The 20,367-nt window shown below is 34.5% G+C and overlaps 1 protein-coding gene across 1 annotated transcript; it reads right to left on the reverse strand.

Moving 5' to 3' along the window:
* Positions 1-340: 340 nt before the first annotated feature.
* LOC125499058 (LOB domain-containing protein 42-like) lies at positions 341-8,283 on the reverse strand. Its single transcript, XM_048647476.2, has 2 exons — positions 7,830-8,283; positions 341-1,136 (listed from the first exon to the last, which is right to left on the reverse strand). Exons 1-2 carry the CDS (start codon positions 8,017-8,019, stop codon positions 604-606), a joined length of 723 nt encoding a protein of 240 aa, XP_048503433.1. The 5' UTR covers positions 8,020-8,283; the 3' UTR covers positions 341-603.
* Between the last annotated feature and the right edge of the window lie 12,084 nt (positions 8,284-20,367).

A 20,367-nucleotide genomic window follows, 5' to 3' on the forward strand; every position in this document is an offset into this window, starting at 1 on the left:
AGTATCAGATTAAAATTTGTAAATTAGGTCTTTTATAATTTTTTTTTCTCTATTTGTATAAAGGAGGATAAAATAGTTTAAGAGAGATTTTTTTTTAAGAAAGAATATGATAATGAAGATTTATAAATATTTTACTGAATTGCATCACTAAATTGGGGATGGTTTTAGTAACCCTTCTTTAATTGTATATTTTCTACCAAAACTTTAGGCTTGGATCCGGCAGTTCTCAACGTTCCAGAAAATCATGGCATTACATTTGCAAATCAAGATGGAGAAACATTTTGTAACGCATCAAAGAAAGGCAAAACAGAAAAAACCAAGAAAGCACTAACATAGTACATGAGTATAACTTACACGCACCAAAGACGTGTAATAAAATTTACGTTGTTTCTTCTCTTTTGTTATGAGCCGTCAAAACATCCACGTGACATACACGTGAATCATCGTCACTAATATTTTTTTCGTGCTGAATCATTGATCACTAATTCACTACTAACTCTTCATACCCTTTCTTTTTCTTGTTTTGGTAGTTTATTCATCTATTATCATTAATTAACAAAATTCATATGCATTAAAGTACTACATGATATATTTGGTTAATTATTAGTACCGCATCTCGCCGTACTTATTGAACCCCAGTGTAAGCTCCAACTGCACTTCATTCTCGCTGATTTGACCAGCAATAGACCCTTCCGTTGACTCACCAGAAAATATACTCTGCTTCTCAGTACTCTGTTCATCCTCGCCTTCATTATCATTACCATTACCATTACCGTCATTTATTGAAAGTTGATCGGAATCAAAAACTGGAATACGAGGGTGGCCCTTAAGGTGGGGCCCAGTGGGGACCAATGTAGGCCCTGTGGGAAACTCCTTAGTGGAAGAGGACGACAAGTGGCGGATGTCATAAAGCTTAAGAGGAGGCAGAATAATCTGCTGAGGTGGATTTGATGCAACATTGGATGACATGATAAGATCAGACGACGGAGAAAGTTGCATGCTAGGCAGACCCTTGAGAACCGCATCAACGGCCACCTGACAGTGGTGCCACTGACCTGAGTATAATAAACCTACTGAACCGTATATTGGGTCTACCACCCTCCCACATGCCTCGTATAAGAGTGACTGGAAAATTGCTGCCAAACGCAACTATATATCTTAATAAGAGAACTTAAAACACTAAAATAATCAACAATAATTACCGTCAAAAAAAAATATATGGAGTATTTACAATCTCTGTTATATAGGATGCGACAATGGGGATGGGACATACAATAATAGGAAAAGAAAAAATAGAAAAAGGAAAATGAGATGGAATCATGGAACTAAGAAATTCAATAAAAAATATAAGAAAAATTATTAAAAGAGACGGTATAATTTTAATATAAAAGTAAATCTAATCACTCAATGGACTAAATTAGTTACCGAAAGAAATTAACCTAGTCACTATTGCACTAATTTTCTTTAATATTGAACATACCATTTCCTAATTTTGATTTTGAAATAGGTGGTCTCTAACAAGTTAAACTCAAAATATAAAAATCGCACGACAAAATGAAAATTGTCAAAATTTACAACACAAATGAGTTTCCTTTTTATTTTTATAATTAACAATACAATCAGTTACATACCTCTCAATTAAATTTTTAAAGACATGTAAAAATCCTTTATTTAGTGATATAAACTGATTAAAAATTAAAAAATTCATAGTATTTTAGCAATTAATTTAATTTTTCAAATATTTTCATTCATTATGTGCATATATACGCTAGTTTTATAGTAATGCAACTCAATACCTATTGATTAGAAATTAAAAAAAAAAATAGTGCACGTGTATCTTATTAATTATTCCAGTATTAGTTTCTCATCTTGTTTGTTTTTGTTCTTATTTTAAATCCTATTGAGCAAGGCCGTCTCGAACTATATAGAGGCCCTGTGCGATCTCGTATTTGAAGAATTCAATAATGTAATAGCTCATCCATACTTCACATAATCATATTAAGAAAAAAAAGTAATCCAAATAAGTAGATAAACTTTTTCTTTTTACTACTTGAACTTTCTCTATTTTGAGGCCCTCACAATTAAGGGGCCCTGTTCCATGGAACATGTTGAACATGCTAAAAGCCGCCCCTGCTATTGAGAAACAAAAGAAAATCAAAGTAAATAAAAATATCTTAAAATAAAAGGAGTATAATTTACGCATTCTTTACTGAAGTCGTGCATTGATTAATAATATAGCATGTCCTCCTTCAAAAATAATTAATAATATAGCATGATTTATAATTAATTATTTGGACAACGTAGACAGCCTAATATCCCTATTCTAGACTCGTATACTACCTCCATCCCAAAATATAGTTCCTGATTTTAAATTTTACGAGAATTAAGGTAAGCAGTTGGTTTTGTAAGAGATCTCATACTTTTAATTTAAAACTAGGCTCGACCCAAATCCAATATTAAGAAGAAAACATGCTACATTTTCTTAATATTGTGACCAATTTAATCTATTTAGGGACCAATTTAATTTATTTCATGACCAGTTTAATCTATTTAATAATGTTATTCTTTAATCCATTCAGTGACTAGTTTAATCCATTTAGTAACTAGTTTAATCCATTCCGTAAGACTATCGAGTTATTTTTGGAAATTGTCTGTTGTAGTTCGATAATGAAGAAAACAAAAGAAGGAGAGGAGAAGGGATGACTAGAATAGTGTTGGGATAGAGTGAAATGGAATAAGCTTGTTAAAATTAGACCACATATTCTAATAATTTGTGTAAAGTAAGTAGAATCTAATAAGGGTAGTAAAGAATTTTTGTTCATTTAAATAAATGTTGTATGGGAAAAGATGAATTTTAGGAGAAAGAATGAAAAATAATTGGTTAAAGAGCATGCAGTTTTCAAAAAAAAACACTTGAGTTTAATAAATAAAGAAAAAAAACTAATTTCAAAAAGCAAATAAATGATGGGCATGCAGTTTTTGTAGACAAATTACGAAAAAAAATGTAGAACTAAATATAAATACAAAAACTAAATTTTAGCACACCAAAAATGAATATAAGAACTACTCCCTCCGTCCCAAATTATTTGCTACATTTGCTTTATCACAAAGACCAAGGAGGGAGTGGGGACCATTGCCATAACAAGAATTAACAAAAAGCAAATAGGTAAATTGTGGGACCTATGTACTATATATGGAAATATTTACAAAAACAAGGAGGGAGTGATGACAAATTTGTAAATAAAGTGTGGGACCTATGTACTATATATGGAAATAGTTGCAAATGTAGCAAATAAATTGGGACACACCTAAATGGCAAAATGTAGCAAATAAATTAGGACGGAGGAGTATATTTTGAGACCGATAAAGTAGGTTATATTAGTTCTTCCGATCTTACTTTTCTTAAGAACTAGCCTTCATATGCACGCGATGCGTGCGTTAATTTCAAAATTTGTTATTCTATTAGATACTCCATTCGTACTTCATTTATGATTAAACTTAAATGTGAAAAATTCAACTAGATGAATTTAGATATATTAATTCGCTAATGTAAAAAAATAAAAAAGTTGTGAGTGATTGTTAACATTAATTTTTTGTGAATGAATATTGAACAGAAAGAACAAAAATAATGAGTTGGTTTAACTGAATTAAAGAATATCAAAGGTAGTGAATGTTCAGACTTTTCATGTGCACGTTATGTATGCCATCTTTTTTTATAAGGTATAAATATTTTGTCCATTTAATTTTTGATTGAAGTATTTGATGCATATACCATTTTAAACTTGTTTTAAATGGCAAGTTGGAATGAGAATTTTTAAATGATTTGCTTTTGTAATTTTTTTCATTCCATTAATTAGATCATTAAGGATATTTTAGTCACTTCAAAAGAGGACATCACACCTCCTCCCTTGGCTTATATAATAGAGATAATGTCCATAACACAATAAAGGAAATTAAAAAAAAAAAAGACCAAATAGGAAGCATTTTTGTCAGGGAGGTAACTAACGAGCCTAGGGTAGATACCTACTAGCTTATTCTGCACGCTATGCGTGCGGTGACATTTTAGGCATAACTATTACTTGGTATTAAAAATTATGAAAATACGTATCTAGGTTCACCTTCATTTGGTGAGTCAGAAGTATTTAAATACTTACAAATAGTATCTAAAAATATTTCTAAAGTAACTATAAGTGATAAAATTGTAAATCCAAGTAATGAAAAAATTGATTTTTTTTTGGATTTTGTATTTGTGATTAATTTTGTTTATGAGTTGTCTTTGTAATGAGAATGCCATATTTTTTTTATTGTTTGTGGTATTAATTTTTGGTAATTTCTTGATTATGAATTTTTTTAGTTGATTGGATCTAAATTTAATTTGATTGAATCTTTTTTATTGGCAAGTTTATGTAATTGACAATTATATAAGTTAATTGGGTGTAATAGAGATTTGGTTGAATTTTTGTGGTAAGCGTATGTGTCTAATGGTTTTAATTTTTATGTTCTAGATGGGTGAAAATGTCAATTCAAAGGGGGACACCATTGCTCTCCCCTTGGCTTACATAATAGAGATTTCAGACTGATCCTTTTTAGAGCAACTCCCTCTATTTTTTAAATACTAATAAGTTAGTTTAAATTAGAAATGTTTACATTGGTAATAGAAATTGACATTAGTTACTGTTTTGATGATACAAATCAACCTATAATCTAAATCAGCCTATTATCTTACCTTCATAGTAATATAAAGCGACATTTATACAAATATGTTGAAAAGCATCCTTATCAAAGGAACGATGTTACAGGATACTCTCCAATTTATGTATTATGTAGGACTCTTCTCAAGCTTCTTAAACACATGTTTATTTATCAAACACATAACTTTTGAAAAAAAATGTGAGAGTTTAACCAGCAATCCAGTACAATTTCAATATTTAATATTTCAAAATAAAACGTAATAAATCTTATGATTATATGCAATTATAAAGAGATAGACAAACTTTTTGCTTTTTATCACTTTTATTAAGGTAATAACATTCTCTTACCTCAATTTTATTGAAATTGTTATTTTGATTCTCAATTCATTAGAAATTTTTTTAAAAACAACTTATCATGCAATCCATTTTCAATTTCCTATTAGACAAAAAATAATAAAAAGCTAACAAAATCAATTATGAAATTTATACATTGACATTGTTGAATTTTTTATACAGTGAAACTAATATTTTAGCTAAATGACTTATAATTAGAAACCGCGGGAGTAGAAATCTACCATGATCAAATCAGACAATCTCCAAAGGAATCAAGGGGTATATCATTGAGTTAAGCGCATTTGGAGAAACGGCGTTATTAATGAATTCCAGTTAAAGAAAACTGGAAACTACAAAAAGTTATCATTATCGAATATATAAATATTTCCAAAAAAATTTAAGGTTCCACCAAGTATTTATAGAAATTTACTAGTAATTGGTTGAGGGCGTTTCATTTGTCAGGGAGGTCCGGTACAATTAACATTATCATATTAGGTCCTTTATTAATAGATTAAAAGCATAAATATATTTCAATTTTAATTTAATAGTATAAAATATAAACTAGTAAAAAAATACTATAAAATATAAAAATATTAATAAATTTATGGTCGGTTCACTTATAAAGCATGTAATGTACAATGAAGATAATATTAGTCGATTTCTTAATACATTAAAAGTACAAGTATGTGTCAAATTTTAAATTTTGGATTATAAAATAAAAAAGTATTCACACATTAACATCATTGATATAAACTCAAAGGCACCCTCTTAATACTTTGTCTTTTTAATGTTGGTCTCGATTGACTTTAAAACATTTACATTTGGACAAAAGTTTATATTTTATATTAGTTAGCTTACGGAATAGCGATGTGTTACAATCTAATTTTCTTATATTATATACTCCCTCCGTTTCCTAAAGATCTTCCTTGTTGCTGTTCCTACAGATACTAAGGAGGATCTACTTGTGTGGGGTGGGTAAAGTAGGAGAGAGAAAGGGGTTGAGATAAATAAACAAATAAAACAGAGTTAAAGTAGGAGAGAGAAAGACGGTAAAATTGAATTAATAATGTAATGGTAGACCATATGATAGAGACATGAGAGGATAAAAAGGGGAAAACAAATTCCAAATAAGGAATAAAGTAAAAGAGAGAAGATCTTTTGGAAGCGCACTTAAACGGACAGAGGGAAGATCTTTAGGAAACGGAGGGAGTATATTTTAGTAGTTAATAGTTCCGTTTAAGGTAAGCGTTTTACATAGTGTAATATGTAAGTTGGGGTTGTTTAACAATAATATTTGTATTTAGTGTATGACTTAGTTTGTTATTAATATAAATAAGAAGTGTATAGTCTCATTCTAGGTTAAAAATTGTAAACTAAATTACTTTGAAATATTTGAGCAATGAGATTAATCTTACTTAATATTAAAATTATTGCTTGATTACTTAAGTAGGATGTGTTTAAGGGATGTCAAACCATATTTTTATGATCATTAGTGATATTTGAATTAGTTCACATATCTATCATATTTCTCTACTAAAGATGTTGCATATATAATATATGAGACCAACCCAACAATCAAAAATGTTTTATACAATTACTCAATATATAATTTGAAAACTAGTTATTAGGCCCGGACTACGTCCCGGGTAAGGAAAATTTTCATTTATTAATACTATAATTTAAGATGATAACACTAAATATTATTTGGTCTAGTGGTTAAAACTTTAGTGTATGCTCTCGAGGTTCCGGGATCAAACCTTACACTATGCAATTTCTAATTTTTTTTATTGTTGTGGATTACATGGAGTAAACTCACTTAGGGACAGCGCCACGTGGCACCGTTTATGGCTTAGGCACCCCTTTTAATATATTAGTATAGATACTCTACGGACCCTAAATTTTTGGTGGTGATGTGCAGTTGCCTAGGTTACACGTGCTCTGCGCCGCCCCTGAATTGGTTAAGTTCCGTGGCTTTCAAAAACATATATTGGTTGTTTCCGTTTAGTACACAGAATGATACTCCATAAATCGGTCAGAAAAATTTGCACCATATAAGAAAAATTTATCGCTTTATTTCATATCTATATAGAAGTATCATTGATACTTGATGAGCAAACGTGAAGAGAAAAAAAATGTCAATTGAAAAAAAAAGAATAAAATCATACTTTATTGGAAGTGCCAAAGCTAATATGATCCTCTTTTTGTAAATTTACCATAATAAGTTAGATTTCCATAAGATTCTGTCCCTGAGCCTATCAAAGTCTGTCACCAATAAAAATAATTGAAAAAGAGTACTAATTTGTGCCTTATGTAATTGTCGTACTCAACACCTTACGTTTTCTAGGATTCATAACAATCAAATTGCTGCATTCCTTCCTTTATAGTTGTATCCGTGGAATCATAAATTAGTTTCTGTCGGAAATAAAATTACCTTACTAAAGTAATAAGTTTTGATGCTTTATTAAGAAGTGGCAGATTTAAAAAAAAATACCTACTGACAAAACAAATTGATAAGTTTCTATTGACGTCAAGTTACCAATTTTTTGAACACAAAACCTTCCAAATTTTTTTAATACTCTTCCTCCAAAATCTCATTTTTAAAGAAAATTGCTCAAAATTCAAGTGGGGTTAATTAACAAGCCTAATTTGAATGCACTCTCGCCCCATTTATGATGGTAGTGACATATACAAGATCCGATACTAATCCTTAGATTACACATTAGAACATTATATATTTTATGTTAAAAGAACTGTGAATGGGACATGCAAATTAGAAAACTAGACAAAACAGTAGCAAGAAGATACCAGGGCGAAGGTGGTCAGGGCCCGCATTGAGGAGGTTAAGAAGACCGGCGCGGCCGTAGAATTTGGCGAGGAAGACCGTGGCATTGGCTTGAGCGTCCGATGATTTCATCCATTGAAGGCAAGGTCGAATTACGCAATCGTCGCTACACCCTTTGCGGAGCACTCTGCATCCATTGCAGCTAGTTCTCATTGTTGCGATAATTTACAAAAATAAAATTAATACTAAGAGAGATCAATGAGATGCGAGTAATGGTTGAAAAGATGAAGCTGGGGAAGGGGGTTTTAAGTAGGCAGGAATATGTGAATTGAAGAGTTTGAGGGTGAAAAAGTTGCGGTTTTTGTTTTTGGTTCATAGCCCACAGGAAGCATGTACTTTTGTGGAAGAAAACCTGGTTAAAAGTCTTGAAGCTTTCCTTGTTTTTGTTTTATTTATTGGTTTTCCATTTCTTCCTTGTGTTTATTTGGAAAGTTTTAAGGATTGTCTAGCTTCCAACTTCCAAGTGTACAAGCCTCAATGTTGGGGGGTTGTCTTTCAGTTTATTTGCCCTTCAAGTTAAATATTATTACATGGGCCACAACTCTGCCATATAGTACATTAGTACTAGAGTCTCTATATTTTTATCGGAGTATCTAAATGTCTAAATCATAGGATTGAACAGTTTTTTGTTCTTAGAAAAAACTAATATGAACCCGGTGCACACTAATTAGTGTGCACCCGATTCATATCACGTGAGTTTATGATAATGTATATTGATATGATATAGTGTATGTTAAAATGATATAGTGTATATTAAAATGGTATAGTGTATGTTACAGTGATATAGTGTATGTTAAAATGATATAGTGTATATTAAAATGATTTAGTGTATGTTACAGTGATATAGTGTATGTTAAAGTGATATAGTGTATGTTATAATGATATAGTGTATGTTAAAGTGATATAGTGTATATTACAATGATATAGTGTATGTTAAAGTGATATAGTGTGTGTTAAAGTGATATAGTGTGTGTTAAAGTAATATAGTGTATGTTAAAAGTGATATAGTGTATGTTAAAGTGATATAGGGTGTGTTAAAGTGATATAGTGTATGTTAAAATGATATAGTGTATGTTAAAGTGATATAACGGGTATGTCAAAGTGATATAGTGTATGTTAAAATGATATAGTGTATGTTAAAGTGATATAGTGTGTGTTAAAGTGATATAGTGTATGTTAAAGTAACATAGTGTATGTTAAAAGTGATATAGTGTATGTTAAAGTGATATAGGGTGTGTTAAAGTGATATAGTGTATGTTATAATGATATAGTGTATGTTAAAATGATATAGTGTATGTTAAAGTGATATAACGGGTCACGTGCCTGGACCTGGTCCACACTATTTTTAGTGTGAACCGGGTCCACGCCAGTCGGATTGTTTGTTCTTTAGGTTAGCTTGAATTTGTGGTACTATACTAATAATGTTCTTAACCTTGTTTAGATTGAGTAACTACTAGGGGTTACCAAAAATAAGATATGTATTAATGAATCAATAGGTGGCGGCAAGTAGTAGAATTGTGGAAAAACCAAATTAATACACAATTATGGTTTGTCTAATGGAATCCACTACTTCTAATCGGGAAACTTTTCAATTATATAAAATTTTAGCTTTTATCTTTTGGAAATTATTGGGTGAAGCAAATCTAACATATTTATTATTTGGTAAATGGTAATTCGATGTTTTTGAATTGTCTTGATTTTTAGCTTTTTCATATAATTATAAAGGCAAAAAATAAAGGAGTTTTTGGCAATTAGAGTTTTGGAGTAAAAAGAGAGTTTTGGACCACTATTATAGTTTTGAGTAGTCAAAAACTTTAAAAGGGGTGTTTAGTAAAAGAAAGTTTTGAACTAAAAACTCTCAAAATGAAAAAGCTCATAAGAGCTTTTTCTTTAGAGGATTAAGTAAAGATATGTTCAATGACTTTTATGCCTCTAATAATAATACTATCCATGTATATTAAAATGTCTATAAATATTACTTCACACAAATAAATGACAATAAGTTTTTAGCAACCAGTTAATTGTTACCAAACACATTTATAAGAAGTTGTCAAATCAGCAGTCAAATCTGCTTAACGAAAAGTTAAAACTCTAAACTCTAACAGCTAAACTCTAAACTTTATTTGCCAAATATGACCAAAGTATTTAGTAAATGACTTTTCAATAGCCAAGAAGCCAGTTTGTTAGCCAAAAGGGAAAAAAATTAACTGGATTTTGGCTTTGTTTTACATTCACTGTGTATTACCAAACAATTCGATATATAACCAATAGCCAAAATAAACATCCAGTGAAACCAAGTACCAAAAAAAAAAAAATATCAATAACCAATTGTCATTGCCAAATAGAACAATTAAATCTCTTTAAATAAAACAATTATTACAATCTTGTAGAGTCGTAATAAATTCTTGTAAGGGTTCATTTGGTTGAAGTTGGGAAGTATAACTATCCATGAATTTGCATTTCCCATGAAATTTTACTTCCTGGTAATTACATTTTTTTTGTTTGGTTGAAAATGGGAAATTCTATTTCCCATGGGAACTTCCACTTAACTAGGGGGACCTAGCCCCTAGGTAAGTTATTTCCTCCATTTTGTAGGAAATAGAACTTTCTAGAAAGTTTTACTTTCCATATTTTTGCCAACCAAACAACAACACATTTACTTATTTCCTAGAAATTCTAATTTTCCATGCATTTGAAACTTAACCAAATAAGCTCTAAGTCGATGTCATATAGGATTTTGCCTTCTCCTAAGCTCACTTTCTTATGTATACTGGCATCTCTAATTATAAATATATCACTTTATACCAAATGATTTACAAACCAAGTTGTTTTTATGGAAAAAAAAACAATTTGTTGTGAAATCCATCCACACATAGTTGCTTTTTTAATAAACCAAAAAGAAACTGATACCTTCATGTCTGCTTTTTAGTAAAAAAATTCCTATGATATATTTACTTAAATCGAGTAAAAAATAATTTACAAATACAAGCTTTCAAATTCTTATGATCTATTATAGGTCCTGTAATATTATATGGATAAACTATATTATGGACTATATAACAAGTCACATAATTCTAAAATGTTTCATAAATTCCTTACCTTCGGATGATTGAAGATAAATATTAATGGATTATAGTACAAGAAATTTAATAGATTACATCTTCTTAGATTCTTTATGAAGTCAATAAGCTAGTTGGATAGTCATTATTAAACACAATCAACCTTATAACAATGTAGTACAATAATGTAGATTTTTGTTACTTCATATAGTGTTGTTTGGTTCACTTAATTCAAGTATCAGATATGGGTTTGAAATGGGTTAAACCCATAATATAGGGTTCAGAAACCCTCGAAGAAAAGTGGATATGGCTCATTCCAACCCCCTAAGAATCAATTAATAAGAGAGACTAATAGAAATAATACAATACTGCTTAATAAAAAAAAGTGAGAATGAAAGAGAAAGTTAGAGAAAGAGAGAGAGAAAAGGAAAGTGAGAATGAGAGAAACTTTCATGCTTGGACTACGACTAGCCGACGGAAGAGAAAACCTCACCCAGTAGCAAACCAAATCTTATTCATCTCCAACCTGCCTCTCACCTTCACCCCTGACCTTCAAGTCCACCTTCTTGAAATTTGTCAACACCAAGTCCCTACTCATAGCTATTCACCAACTCAATGAAGTCAAGATAGACAACCGCCGTATCCTCCTCCAACCAGCCAAATATGACAGCTTGGCCCCACCGCATCCCCGCTCCAGGACAACCACCTCCACTCACGAACCCCACCCTCGTCCACCTACCACATAAATCAAACCCACTCTCCTAAGCAGCAGGGACCATATATCCTACAAAGAAGTTGCTCAACTGAACCAAAATAACCAACCACCAATACCGGCCCCCCATCACAAATCCTAAGGAACCCACCCCCCACCCAGCCATCATCCCACCTCTGCCCCAAACTTCCCTAAAACCTCTAGACCACAAGAAATCTCCCCCTTTGCTATAAATGAAGTTGATCTTCACCCTCATTTCGTCTTCTTTGAACCGAGTAATCACAGGAGAATGTGCTCCAGAGCTCTTCGCCCAGACACCGAAACAATTCGCGACGAACTTATTGCCACTGAGTTCGAAAATGATTGCTTTACGAAAATTAAGGGCATAAAAAATTACGAAAATGAAGACCTTTTTCAATGGAGTGTTCTTGCACTTGCATCTTCATCACTATCATCCAATGCCGTAGTGGACTACATCCTAGCATCTGGGTTTAACTGCCCAAAAATCAAACCTTTAGGGGGAATGATGCACCTCATAATCTTTGACAGCCTAGGTGATAAACTGGCTATTATTAAAAGTTGTTGGCTTGAAAATTGGTTCACAAACCTTGAAAATGTCAATGACAATGCCAGACCTCTTTGCAAGGAGACATGGATAAAAGTTCTAGTAGTATCGCTATCAGCTTGAGGCTACAAAAACTTCTACAACATCAGAAGTATCTATAGAAGAGTGATCTCAGTTGATCACTTAAGTATTGAGTGTGCAAAAGTCTTAGTCTTCACTGACTGCTTGTTCAAAATTAATGCGAAGCTTTTGCTCAATATTGATGGAGTGAAGTTTAAAATATTCACTTTTGAAGAAAGGCGTGCTCCTATTAGGTCTCCTTCTCCGGCAAAGTCTTCAACTCCGTCCACCCCTCTAAGCCGCAGTCCGACAAATTCCTCTTCCCAAGATCCTAGCAGCAATAAAAATCATACCTTAAAAAAGCCTCACCCATTCCCAAACCCAAGAAACCAATGATATTCTCTCACTCCCCACACCAGATCACTAATTCTTCGCCCACTCCCAATAAGGGAACACATGATGTCAAGAATGAAATTCTCCCTTTAATGATTGGAATGTCAAAAGTCCCATCTCGAAGCTCGCACAAAAAATCAAACAAAGTCTCTCTTTCTCAAGCAAATATTACTGGACCACCTTTTGAATCATCTCATGTCAACCCCCAATACAACCCAATTAATCCAATCCTACCAGGCCCATTTTCTTGCCCAATTCTCCAGTTCCCATCTCTAATACTTTTTCCCCACATCGCAAGCCCAAAGTTTCAGCCTCCACCTCCAATTCCTCTGGACCCCTATTTCATCCGGGATTCGAGGATCATGTCCCTTTGAATATAATGGTAGCCCATGAAAAGATAAAATTAAAGAAAAAACCAAAGAAGGCAGTTTTGAGAAAAGGCTCGCGAGCCTCCAAGTCTACTGAATCCCATACTCCTTCCCCCTCTCCAAAAAAAACGAAAAAAATCCAACTATCACTCCAATCCCAATTACTGCTGAAGATACAATCAAATTAGCAATGGAGCTTGGTATAAACTTCGATGGTCCCGTCTCGGACCTCCATAATAGAGCCTTTTCCATCCTCAAGTGCCAAAAATCAGACTGTCTTCAAAAGGAAGCCAACAATCCATAGCCATCTGCCATCATACTTTCATAAAAACTTAAACAAATCATGATTTGTCTCTCTTGGAATGTTAGGGGCATAGGCGCCAGAACTAAGCATACCTCGTTACGAAAGCTTATCTTCACCCACCAACCCCTTTTTGTTTTTGTTCAAGAAACAAAGTTGGAATCGATCAGCAGTAAAACCTTAAAATCCATCCGAGGAGATTTCGGTATAGAATATATCCTAAGTCCTTCTATCGGAACTTCTGGGGCTTGATTTCCCTGTGGAATTCGAGCCAATTCACTCTTGTCTCCAGCCATGTTGCTAGATCTTGGATTGGAATATGTGGCTTAATTAAATCCAAAGATTTCTGCTGCACTCTAATACATATCTACAATCTATGCGCTACCGATGAGCGAGCCGTGGTGTGGGATGAGATCATTATGTTTGTAACACAAAACCAAAATCCTTGTTTCATAATTGGTGATTACAATGAATTTCTTGCTCAAACTGACAGAGGGAGTCAGCATGCCTCAAGGCAAGGCATTCGTGATTTTCAATCTTTCATCCATCACCTTGGGCTCATTGAAATCACTGCCTCAAACGGGCGATTTACTTGGTATCGAGGACAATCTAAAAGCCTTCTAGATAGGCTACTTGTCCAAAGTGATTGGATCACCTCCTTCCCCTCCCTCAAAGTTTCCCTCCTTAACAGGGGACTTTCTGACCATCGGCCTTTGTTGGCTTGTGCGAGCGAATCAAACTAGGGTGCAAAACCTTTTATATTTCTTAACTGTTGGCTATCTCATCCCGAATGCATGAAAGTCATCAAGAGTGCTTGGATCAAGGCCGAAGGCCTCTCTTTTCCAGACAAACTGCGCACCATTAAAGAAGATCTCAAGCAATGAAATATTCATGAATATGGCGTTATTGATGTTAACATCAAGCAGCTAGAACAAAAAATTCTAACTGTTTTTTGAATTCTAATGAATTGCATGAAAGGAAGAAAGCCCAATCATAACTATGGACTTGGCTCAAGCGTCGGGACTCATATTGGGCGCAAAACTCGCGAGTCAAGTGGATCAAAGAAGGTGATAGGAGTACTAAGTTCTTTCATGCCTTTGCCTCCATAAGACGTCACAAAAATCTTTTTGAAAGGCTTATCAAAAGGAAGGAGTTCACATATAAAAGCCCGATGACATCAAGGATGAGGCCGTGGCTTACTTTGAGAACATCTTCAAGGAAGATCACAAAATGAGGCCCACCTTCAGCAATTTGGATTTTAACACTCTCTCTGAGGATAACATCTCCTTTCTCACGGCTCCTTTCACTCATGAGGCAATTGATGAGGCCGTGGCCTCCTGTGATAGTCAAAAAGCCCGGGTCCTGATGGGTTCAATTTCAAGTTCATCAAAAGTGCATGGGAGATTATAAAGGGCGACATATACAATATGGTGGAGGATTTTTGGCTCTCTTCTCGGCTGCCTCGGGGGTGTAATGGTGCCTTCATTGCACTTATTTCTAAGACCGAAAATTGAGCTTCAAGGATTTCAGGCCCATAAGCATGGTAGGATGCTTATACAAAATTGTGGCAAAACTATTGGCCCGTGCACTTCAAAGAGTAATGCACCATCTTATTAAACCATTCCAGACATCTTTCATTAAGGGCCGTCAAATTCTTAACGGAGCCCTAATTGCAGGGGAACTTATTGATTCGTGCAAGCGAATGAACAAAAATGCAGTAATATTGAAACTAGACTTTCACAAGGCATTCGACTGAATCTCGTGGAGTTTTCTAGATTGGGTCTTTGCACAAATGGGTTTTCCCTCTAGATTGTGAGGATGGATTAGAATATGTGTGATGTCAGCTTTAGCTTCAGTTCTCATCAACGAATCTCCAACCTCCCCCTTCAAGCTCCAAAGAGGTTTGAGGCAAAGTGACCCCCTCTCCCCTTTTTCATTCGATCTTGCGGTTGAACCCTTAAACTTATTGATACATAGGGCCACGAACTTAAAATTGTGGGAGGGGATTGAAATCTCAAGGGGGGGGGGGCACAAAGCTTACACACTTGCAATATGCCGATGACACAATGATTTTTTGCCCTCAAAATATTGATTACCTCATGAACATCAAGAAAATGTTGATCACATTTCATATGGCCTCTGGTTTGCAAGTGAACTTTCAAAAAAGTTCCTTTCTTGGCGTGAATGTGGATCCTCTATGGCTTCGTTTTGCTGCACACTCGCTACAATGTAAAATAGATGCTCTCCCTTTCACCTACCTTGGTTTGCTAAATGGAGGAATCACATCTAGACTAAAAACCTGGGATCCGGTTCTCCATAGGATGTACACTAAGCTAGCCTCTTGGAAGGGGAAGCTCCTGTATATTGGGGGTAGAATCACGCTTTTAAAAGCATGTCTATCTAATCTACCCCTATACTATATGTCTTTGTTCCCTATTCCTAAGGGAATCATTGAAGAGATTTGCAAGATTCGACGTAAATTTTTATGGAGTGGTGACTATGAGAAGAAGGCTTTCCCACTAGTATCTCGGAGCTTGCTCGAGCTTCATAAAAAGCTTGGAGGACTTGACATTAGTAATCTTTTGCACCACAACATCTCACTCTTATTCAAATGGTGGTGGCATTTCATAACTGAGCCTAATGCGTTGTGGCGCAAGGTGGTTCATGACAAATATGGCTATGGTGCGCCATTTTCTTTGACAGATATAGTGGTACCTTCTAATGGGGGCCCTTGGAAGCACATTTGCTCATCTATTTTACATGCTCATAATGTAAAACCCCTGGTTGCAACATGTGTGAGGAAAAGGGTGGGTAATGGTTCCTCGACCCTTTTTTGGCATGACTTATGGGTCGAAAACTCTCCACTCAAGATTACTTTCCCCCGGCTTTTCCTTCTATCAACAATCCCAAACTCCCTCATCATATCAATGGGGTTCTGGAATGGTCCACAATGGGCTTTGAGTTTTGAATGGAAACATAATTTGCGTCCTCGAGATAATCTGGAGCTCGCCCAACTCCTAACTAGCTCTCCTTGACCAAGTATTGCTCGATGCTCACTCTCATGATAGTTTTGTATACACCCCTAGCTACGCAGGGGAATTTTCGGTCAAGTTGTTATGCTATGAGCTGGACATAACCTCCCCCACATACCTCAAGTCTCCATTAAAGGACTATGGAGAGGCTTGGTTCCATTTCGGATTGAAGTACTTGTATGGTTCTCGCTCATAGGAAAACTCAACATAAGATTAAAGCTATCTAAACTGGGATTGTTGCCTCCCCACGAGGCTCTCTGCATTTTTTTACAAAAGCCACATTGAATCTGAAACTCATCTCTTCATACATTGTAAGTTTACTCATCATTTATGGTCATGGTGGTTATCTCTTTGGGATCTACATTGGTGTATGCCCTCATTTTAAGTGATTGTTTTTGACAATGGGAGTATAGGGGTGCCTCTCCTTTTTTTAAAAAGGTTTGGCTTGCATCGTTCTTCATCATCCTTTGGACTGCTTGGAAGGAAGCGAAATGCTCGGATTTTTAACAATTCTTTCTGCTCCTTACAACAACTTCATGATTTAACTCTACTGAGGCTATGTTGGTGGATAAAGGAATGGGAGGATTGGTTCCCCTACTCCTCGGATGAGGTCCTACGACATCCTCAATGCTTAAAAATGGTGTCAAGGTTCACGCCGCAGATTAACAAAAGGCCATTCAGCGACCTTGGAACCCCCCCTCATGTTAAGGTGTCAAATGGAATGTCGATGCCAGTTTTGATCCCATTTGCAGCCGAAGTGCCATTGGCTGGGTACTAAGAAATGACGTGGAGGTGTTCCCGTGTGTTTTTTCTAGCCCCATTCCTTTGACGGAAATTAACTCCGCGGAGGTTTATGCCATTTTCCGAGCCATCAAAAAATCAATGGCCTGCGAAGAAATCAGAACAAAGAACATCATCATCGAATCCGATTCGGCAGATGCGATGGCTTTGTGTAATGCTTGTAGTGGAGGCCCATGGAATCTGAACTTCCTCTTGAATTTCATTAGAAAGACCGCAAAAGCTCATCTTAATATTAACATAATTCATAAGGGGCGAAGCTCAAATATGGTGACCGACGCTCTTGCTAAGCAAGGTTTGAGAAGGGAGAGTGAGTTTTTAGCATGGATGTAAGACTTGGTAGTAATTTATCTTATGATGAACCTACTACTGGCTTGATGTTCAGTGTTCTAATGCGCTATCTGTGATGATGTTATAGTAGTGCCCTGATGTAATAGTGCTGCCATTTCTCTTTCTCCTCTTGGAGTTAGAAAATGCGCCAGCCCATCTCCCTTTCAATATATAATACAAACTAAACTTAACAAAAAAAAAAAAAAGAGAGAGGCTAACAAATACGACAGTTAATAAGCTCTTCAACATCGTCATCCTATTTCAATAGTCTTGATCTCCTTCGTGTTGTACCATAAAAAATCCACATGTTATTTTTTTCCCTACACATGCCATTTTAGACTTATTCCAGAGTGGAAAACTATTGAAGTAGGTAAATGCTACAACTCTAAGTTTGATTCCTAAGTGTGAACAACCTGTGGATGTCACACAATTTAGGCCAATAGCCTGTTGTAATATGTTGTATAAAATTATCTCTAATATGATATGTAGCAGATTAACTGAGGTTTTGCCTAGTCTGGTTAATCATTCAAAGTGCCCTTGTAAAAAATAGAGTTATTTTGCACAATATCTTTCTATGTCAAGACATCATGGAGAGTTATAGGAGGAAGAGTGGCCCTACAAGGTGTACAATGAAGGTGGATTTAGGGAAAGCATATGATTCCATGAATTAGGAATTTATTAGGGAATTGTTGGTTGGTCTAGAGTTCCCTATAAAGTTCATTAACTGGGAGATAATGTGTGTCAATACTCCATCTTTCACATTGAGTATTAATGGCAGCTTATGTGGTTTTTTCCAAGGCAAAAAGGGCATCAGACAAGGTGACCCAATGTCACCACTTCTATTTGTCCTTGCCATGGAATACTTTTCCAGATTGATGAGTATAATGAGCAAGAAGGAGGGCTTTTCATTTCATCACAGATGTGCTTCTCTTCAAGTGAGCCATTTGATTTTTGAAGATGATTTGATGTTATTTTTTAAGGGAGAGGTGCAATTTGCTATCCTAATGAAGAGAACTATGAAAGCCTTCTCTGAAGTCTCTGGGTTGAATGCTAAGAGAAAGCTGCAGTATATTTTGGTAATGTCAAGGAGGAGATAGCTGAAAGAATATTGACTGCCACTTGTTTCCAAAGAGGTGAATTCCCTTTCAGATACCTAGGCATGCCAATCACGACTAGGAAGTTATAAAAAACTGACTGTGATGTTATTGTGGATAAGATGCTCAAAAGAATACTATGCTGGAGCTCAAGACATCTATCATATGCAGCTAGAGTTACTCTTATTAACTCTATATTGATCAGTTTACATACATTTTGGGCCCAAATTTTCATATTACCTAAGAATGTGATGTAGAGCATTCTTATGGGAAGGCAAGGAGTATTTACATAAACCACCCCCTGTTGCTTGGATTAAAGTTTGCATGCCAAGAAAGAATGGAGGGCTGGGTATTAGAGATTGCTTGACTTGGAATATTGCAGCAATGGGCAAATATGTATGGCAAATTGCACAAAAGGAAGATTTTTTATGGATAAAATGGGTGCATGTTGTTTACATCAAAGAGCAAAATTGGTGGGCTTATAGGCCACCTTATGATGCCAGTTGGGGTTGGAGAAATATATGCAGAGTGAAGGATGTGGTTAAAGGAGGTTATGATGCTGAAAATAGGTGGTTGGATGGAACCAGGAAATATTCATCCAAGTCTGGATATAAATGGCTCAAAGGCCAGTTTGAATCAGTTCAATGGCATAACTGGGTTTGGGAAAATTTTAACATTCCCAAACACTCTATTATTACCTGGATGGTTGCATTGGGGAAGTTCAAAATAATAGAAAAACTTGCTGCAGTAGGTGTGTGCTCAGATATTCAGTGCTTACTCTACTATAATGGAGATGATGCTTGCTCTCACATATTTTTCAGATGTCCTTTTAGCAGCAGGGTATGTGCTGGGATTATGGTGTGGTTGAATTTGAAAGTAACTACAAATGAATATCTATATACTGGCTGGAAAAAATGGGTTTACAGAAGGGCTACTATTGTGCTCTAGCAGCTACTGTTTTTTTTCCCTACTATTTTTTTAATTAAATTGCATTGATGGTAAAAATATTTTATTTGTTCTTATAATCAAATAATTTTGCAATTTTTTTTTTCATAATTATTCATTAAATTTGTATTCGCATTATCTATTTTTTTTTCCTCTACGTGTTAATCATGATTTTTTTAAGAAACACAATGACTGACGAAAGTGTGTAGGCTAATGATTATTTTCCACTGTATTCATCATATCTAGTTTTTATTTTTCGAAATTGCCTTCACGAATATTCATTCGATGAATTTTTTTTCCGCAATTCCTCACACACACAATACAAGTATAATCATATTTTCTTTCTCAATTTGCTAATCACCAAGAATTGTATTTATATGATTTATCTTTTCTCAAGTGCTAATCACCAAGAATCATATTTGCATGAATTTTTTTCTGAATTTGTTGACCACGACCATTGAATTCATATGATACATGTTGCAAAAGTTTTTTTTTTCTTTTCTTTTACTTTCTAAACTTGTGCAAATTTGTGATATTATTTTATAGCATGATTTGTAAGTTGTCGGTCTTGGAAGAATATGGCCAAATTCATCCTTACATATGTAAATACTACCTTTGTTTCATATTATTTGCAACGATGTGACATAAAGTGTGAGTAGAAAACGTCTAATCAGTGTAAATAATATGAACCGAATGTAGTATTATAAGATAATATAAAAAGTAGAGGGGAAAATATTGTGTGATTATGTGAATTGTTTTTTTTATAATTTGAATCTTGATTCCAAAATGTTTCAAACCAAACAATAAGTAAACGCATTATTTTCATTCCACAACTGAGCCAAAC

The sequence above is a fragment of the Beta vulgaris genome, chromosome 6 (genome assembly GCF_026745355.1).
Source record: "Beta vulgaris subsp. vulgaris cultivar EL10 chromosome 6, EL10.2, whole genome shotgun sequence".
In the NCBI taxonomy this organism is placed as follows: Eukaryota; Viridiplantae; Streptophyta; class Magnoliopsida; order Caryophyllales; family Amaranthaceae; genus Beta; species Beta vulgaris.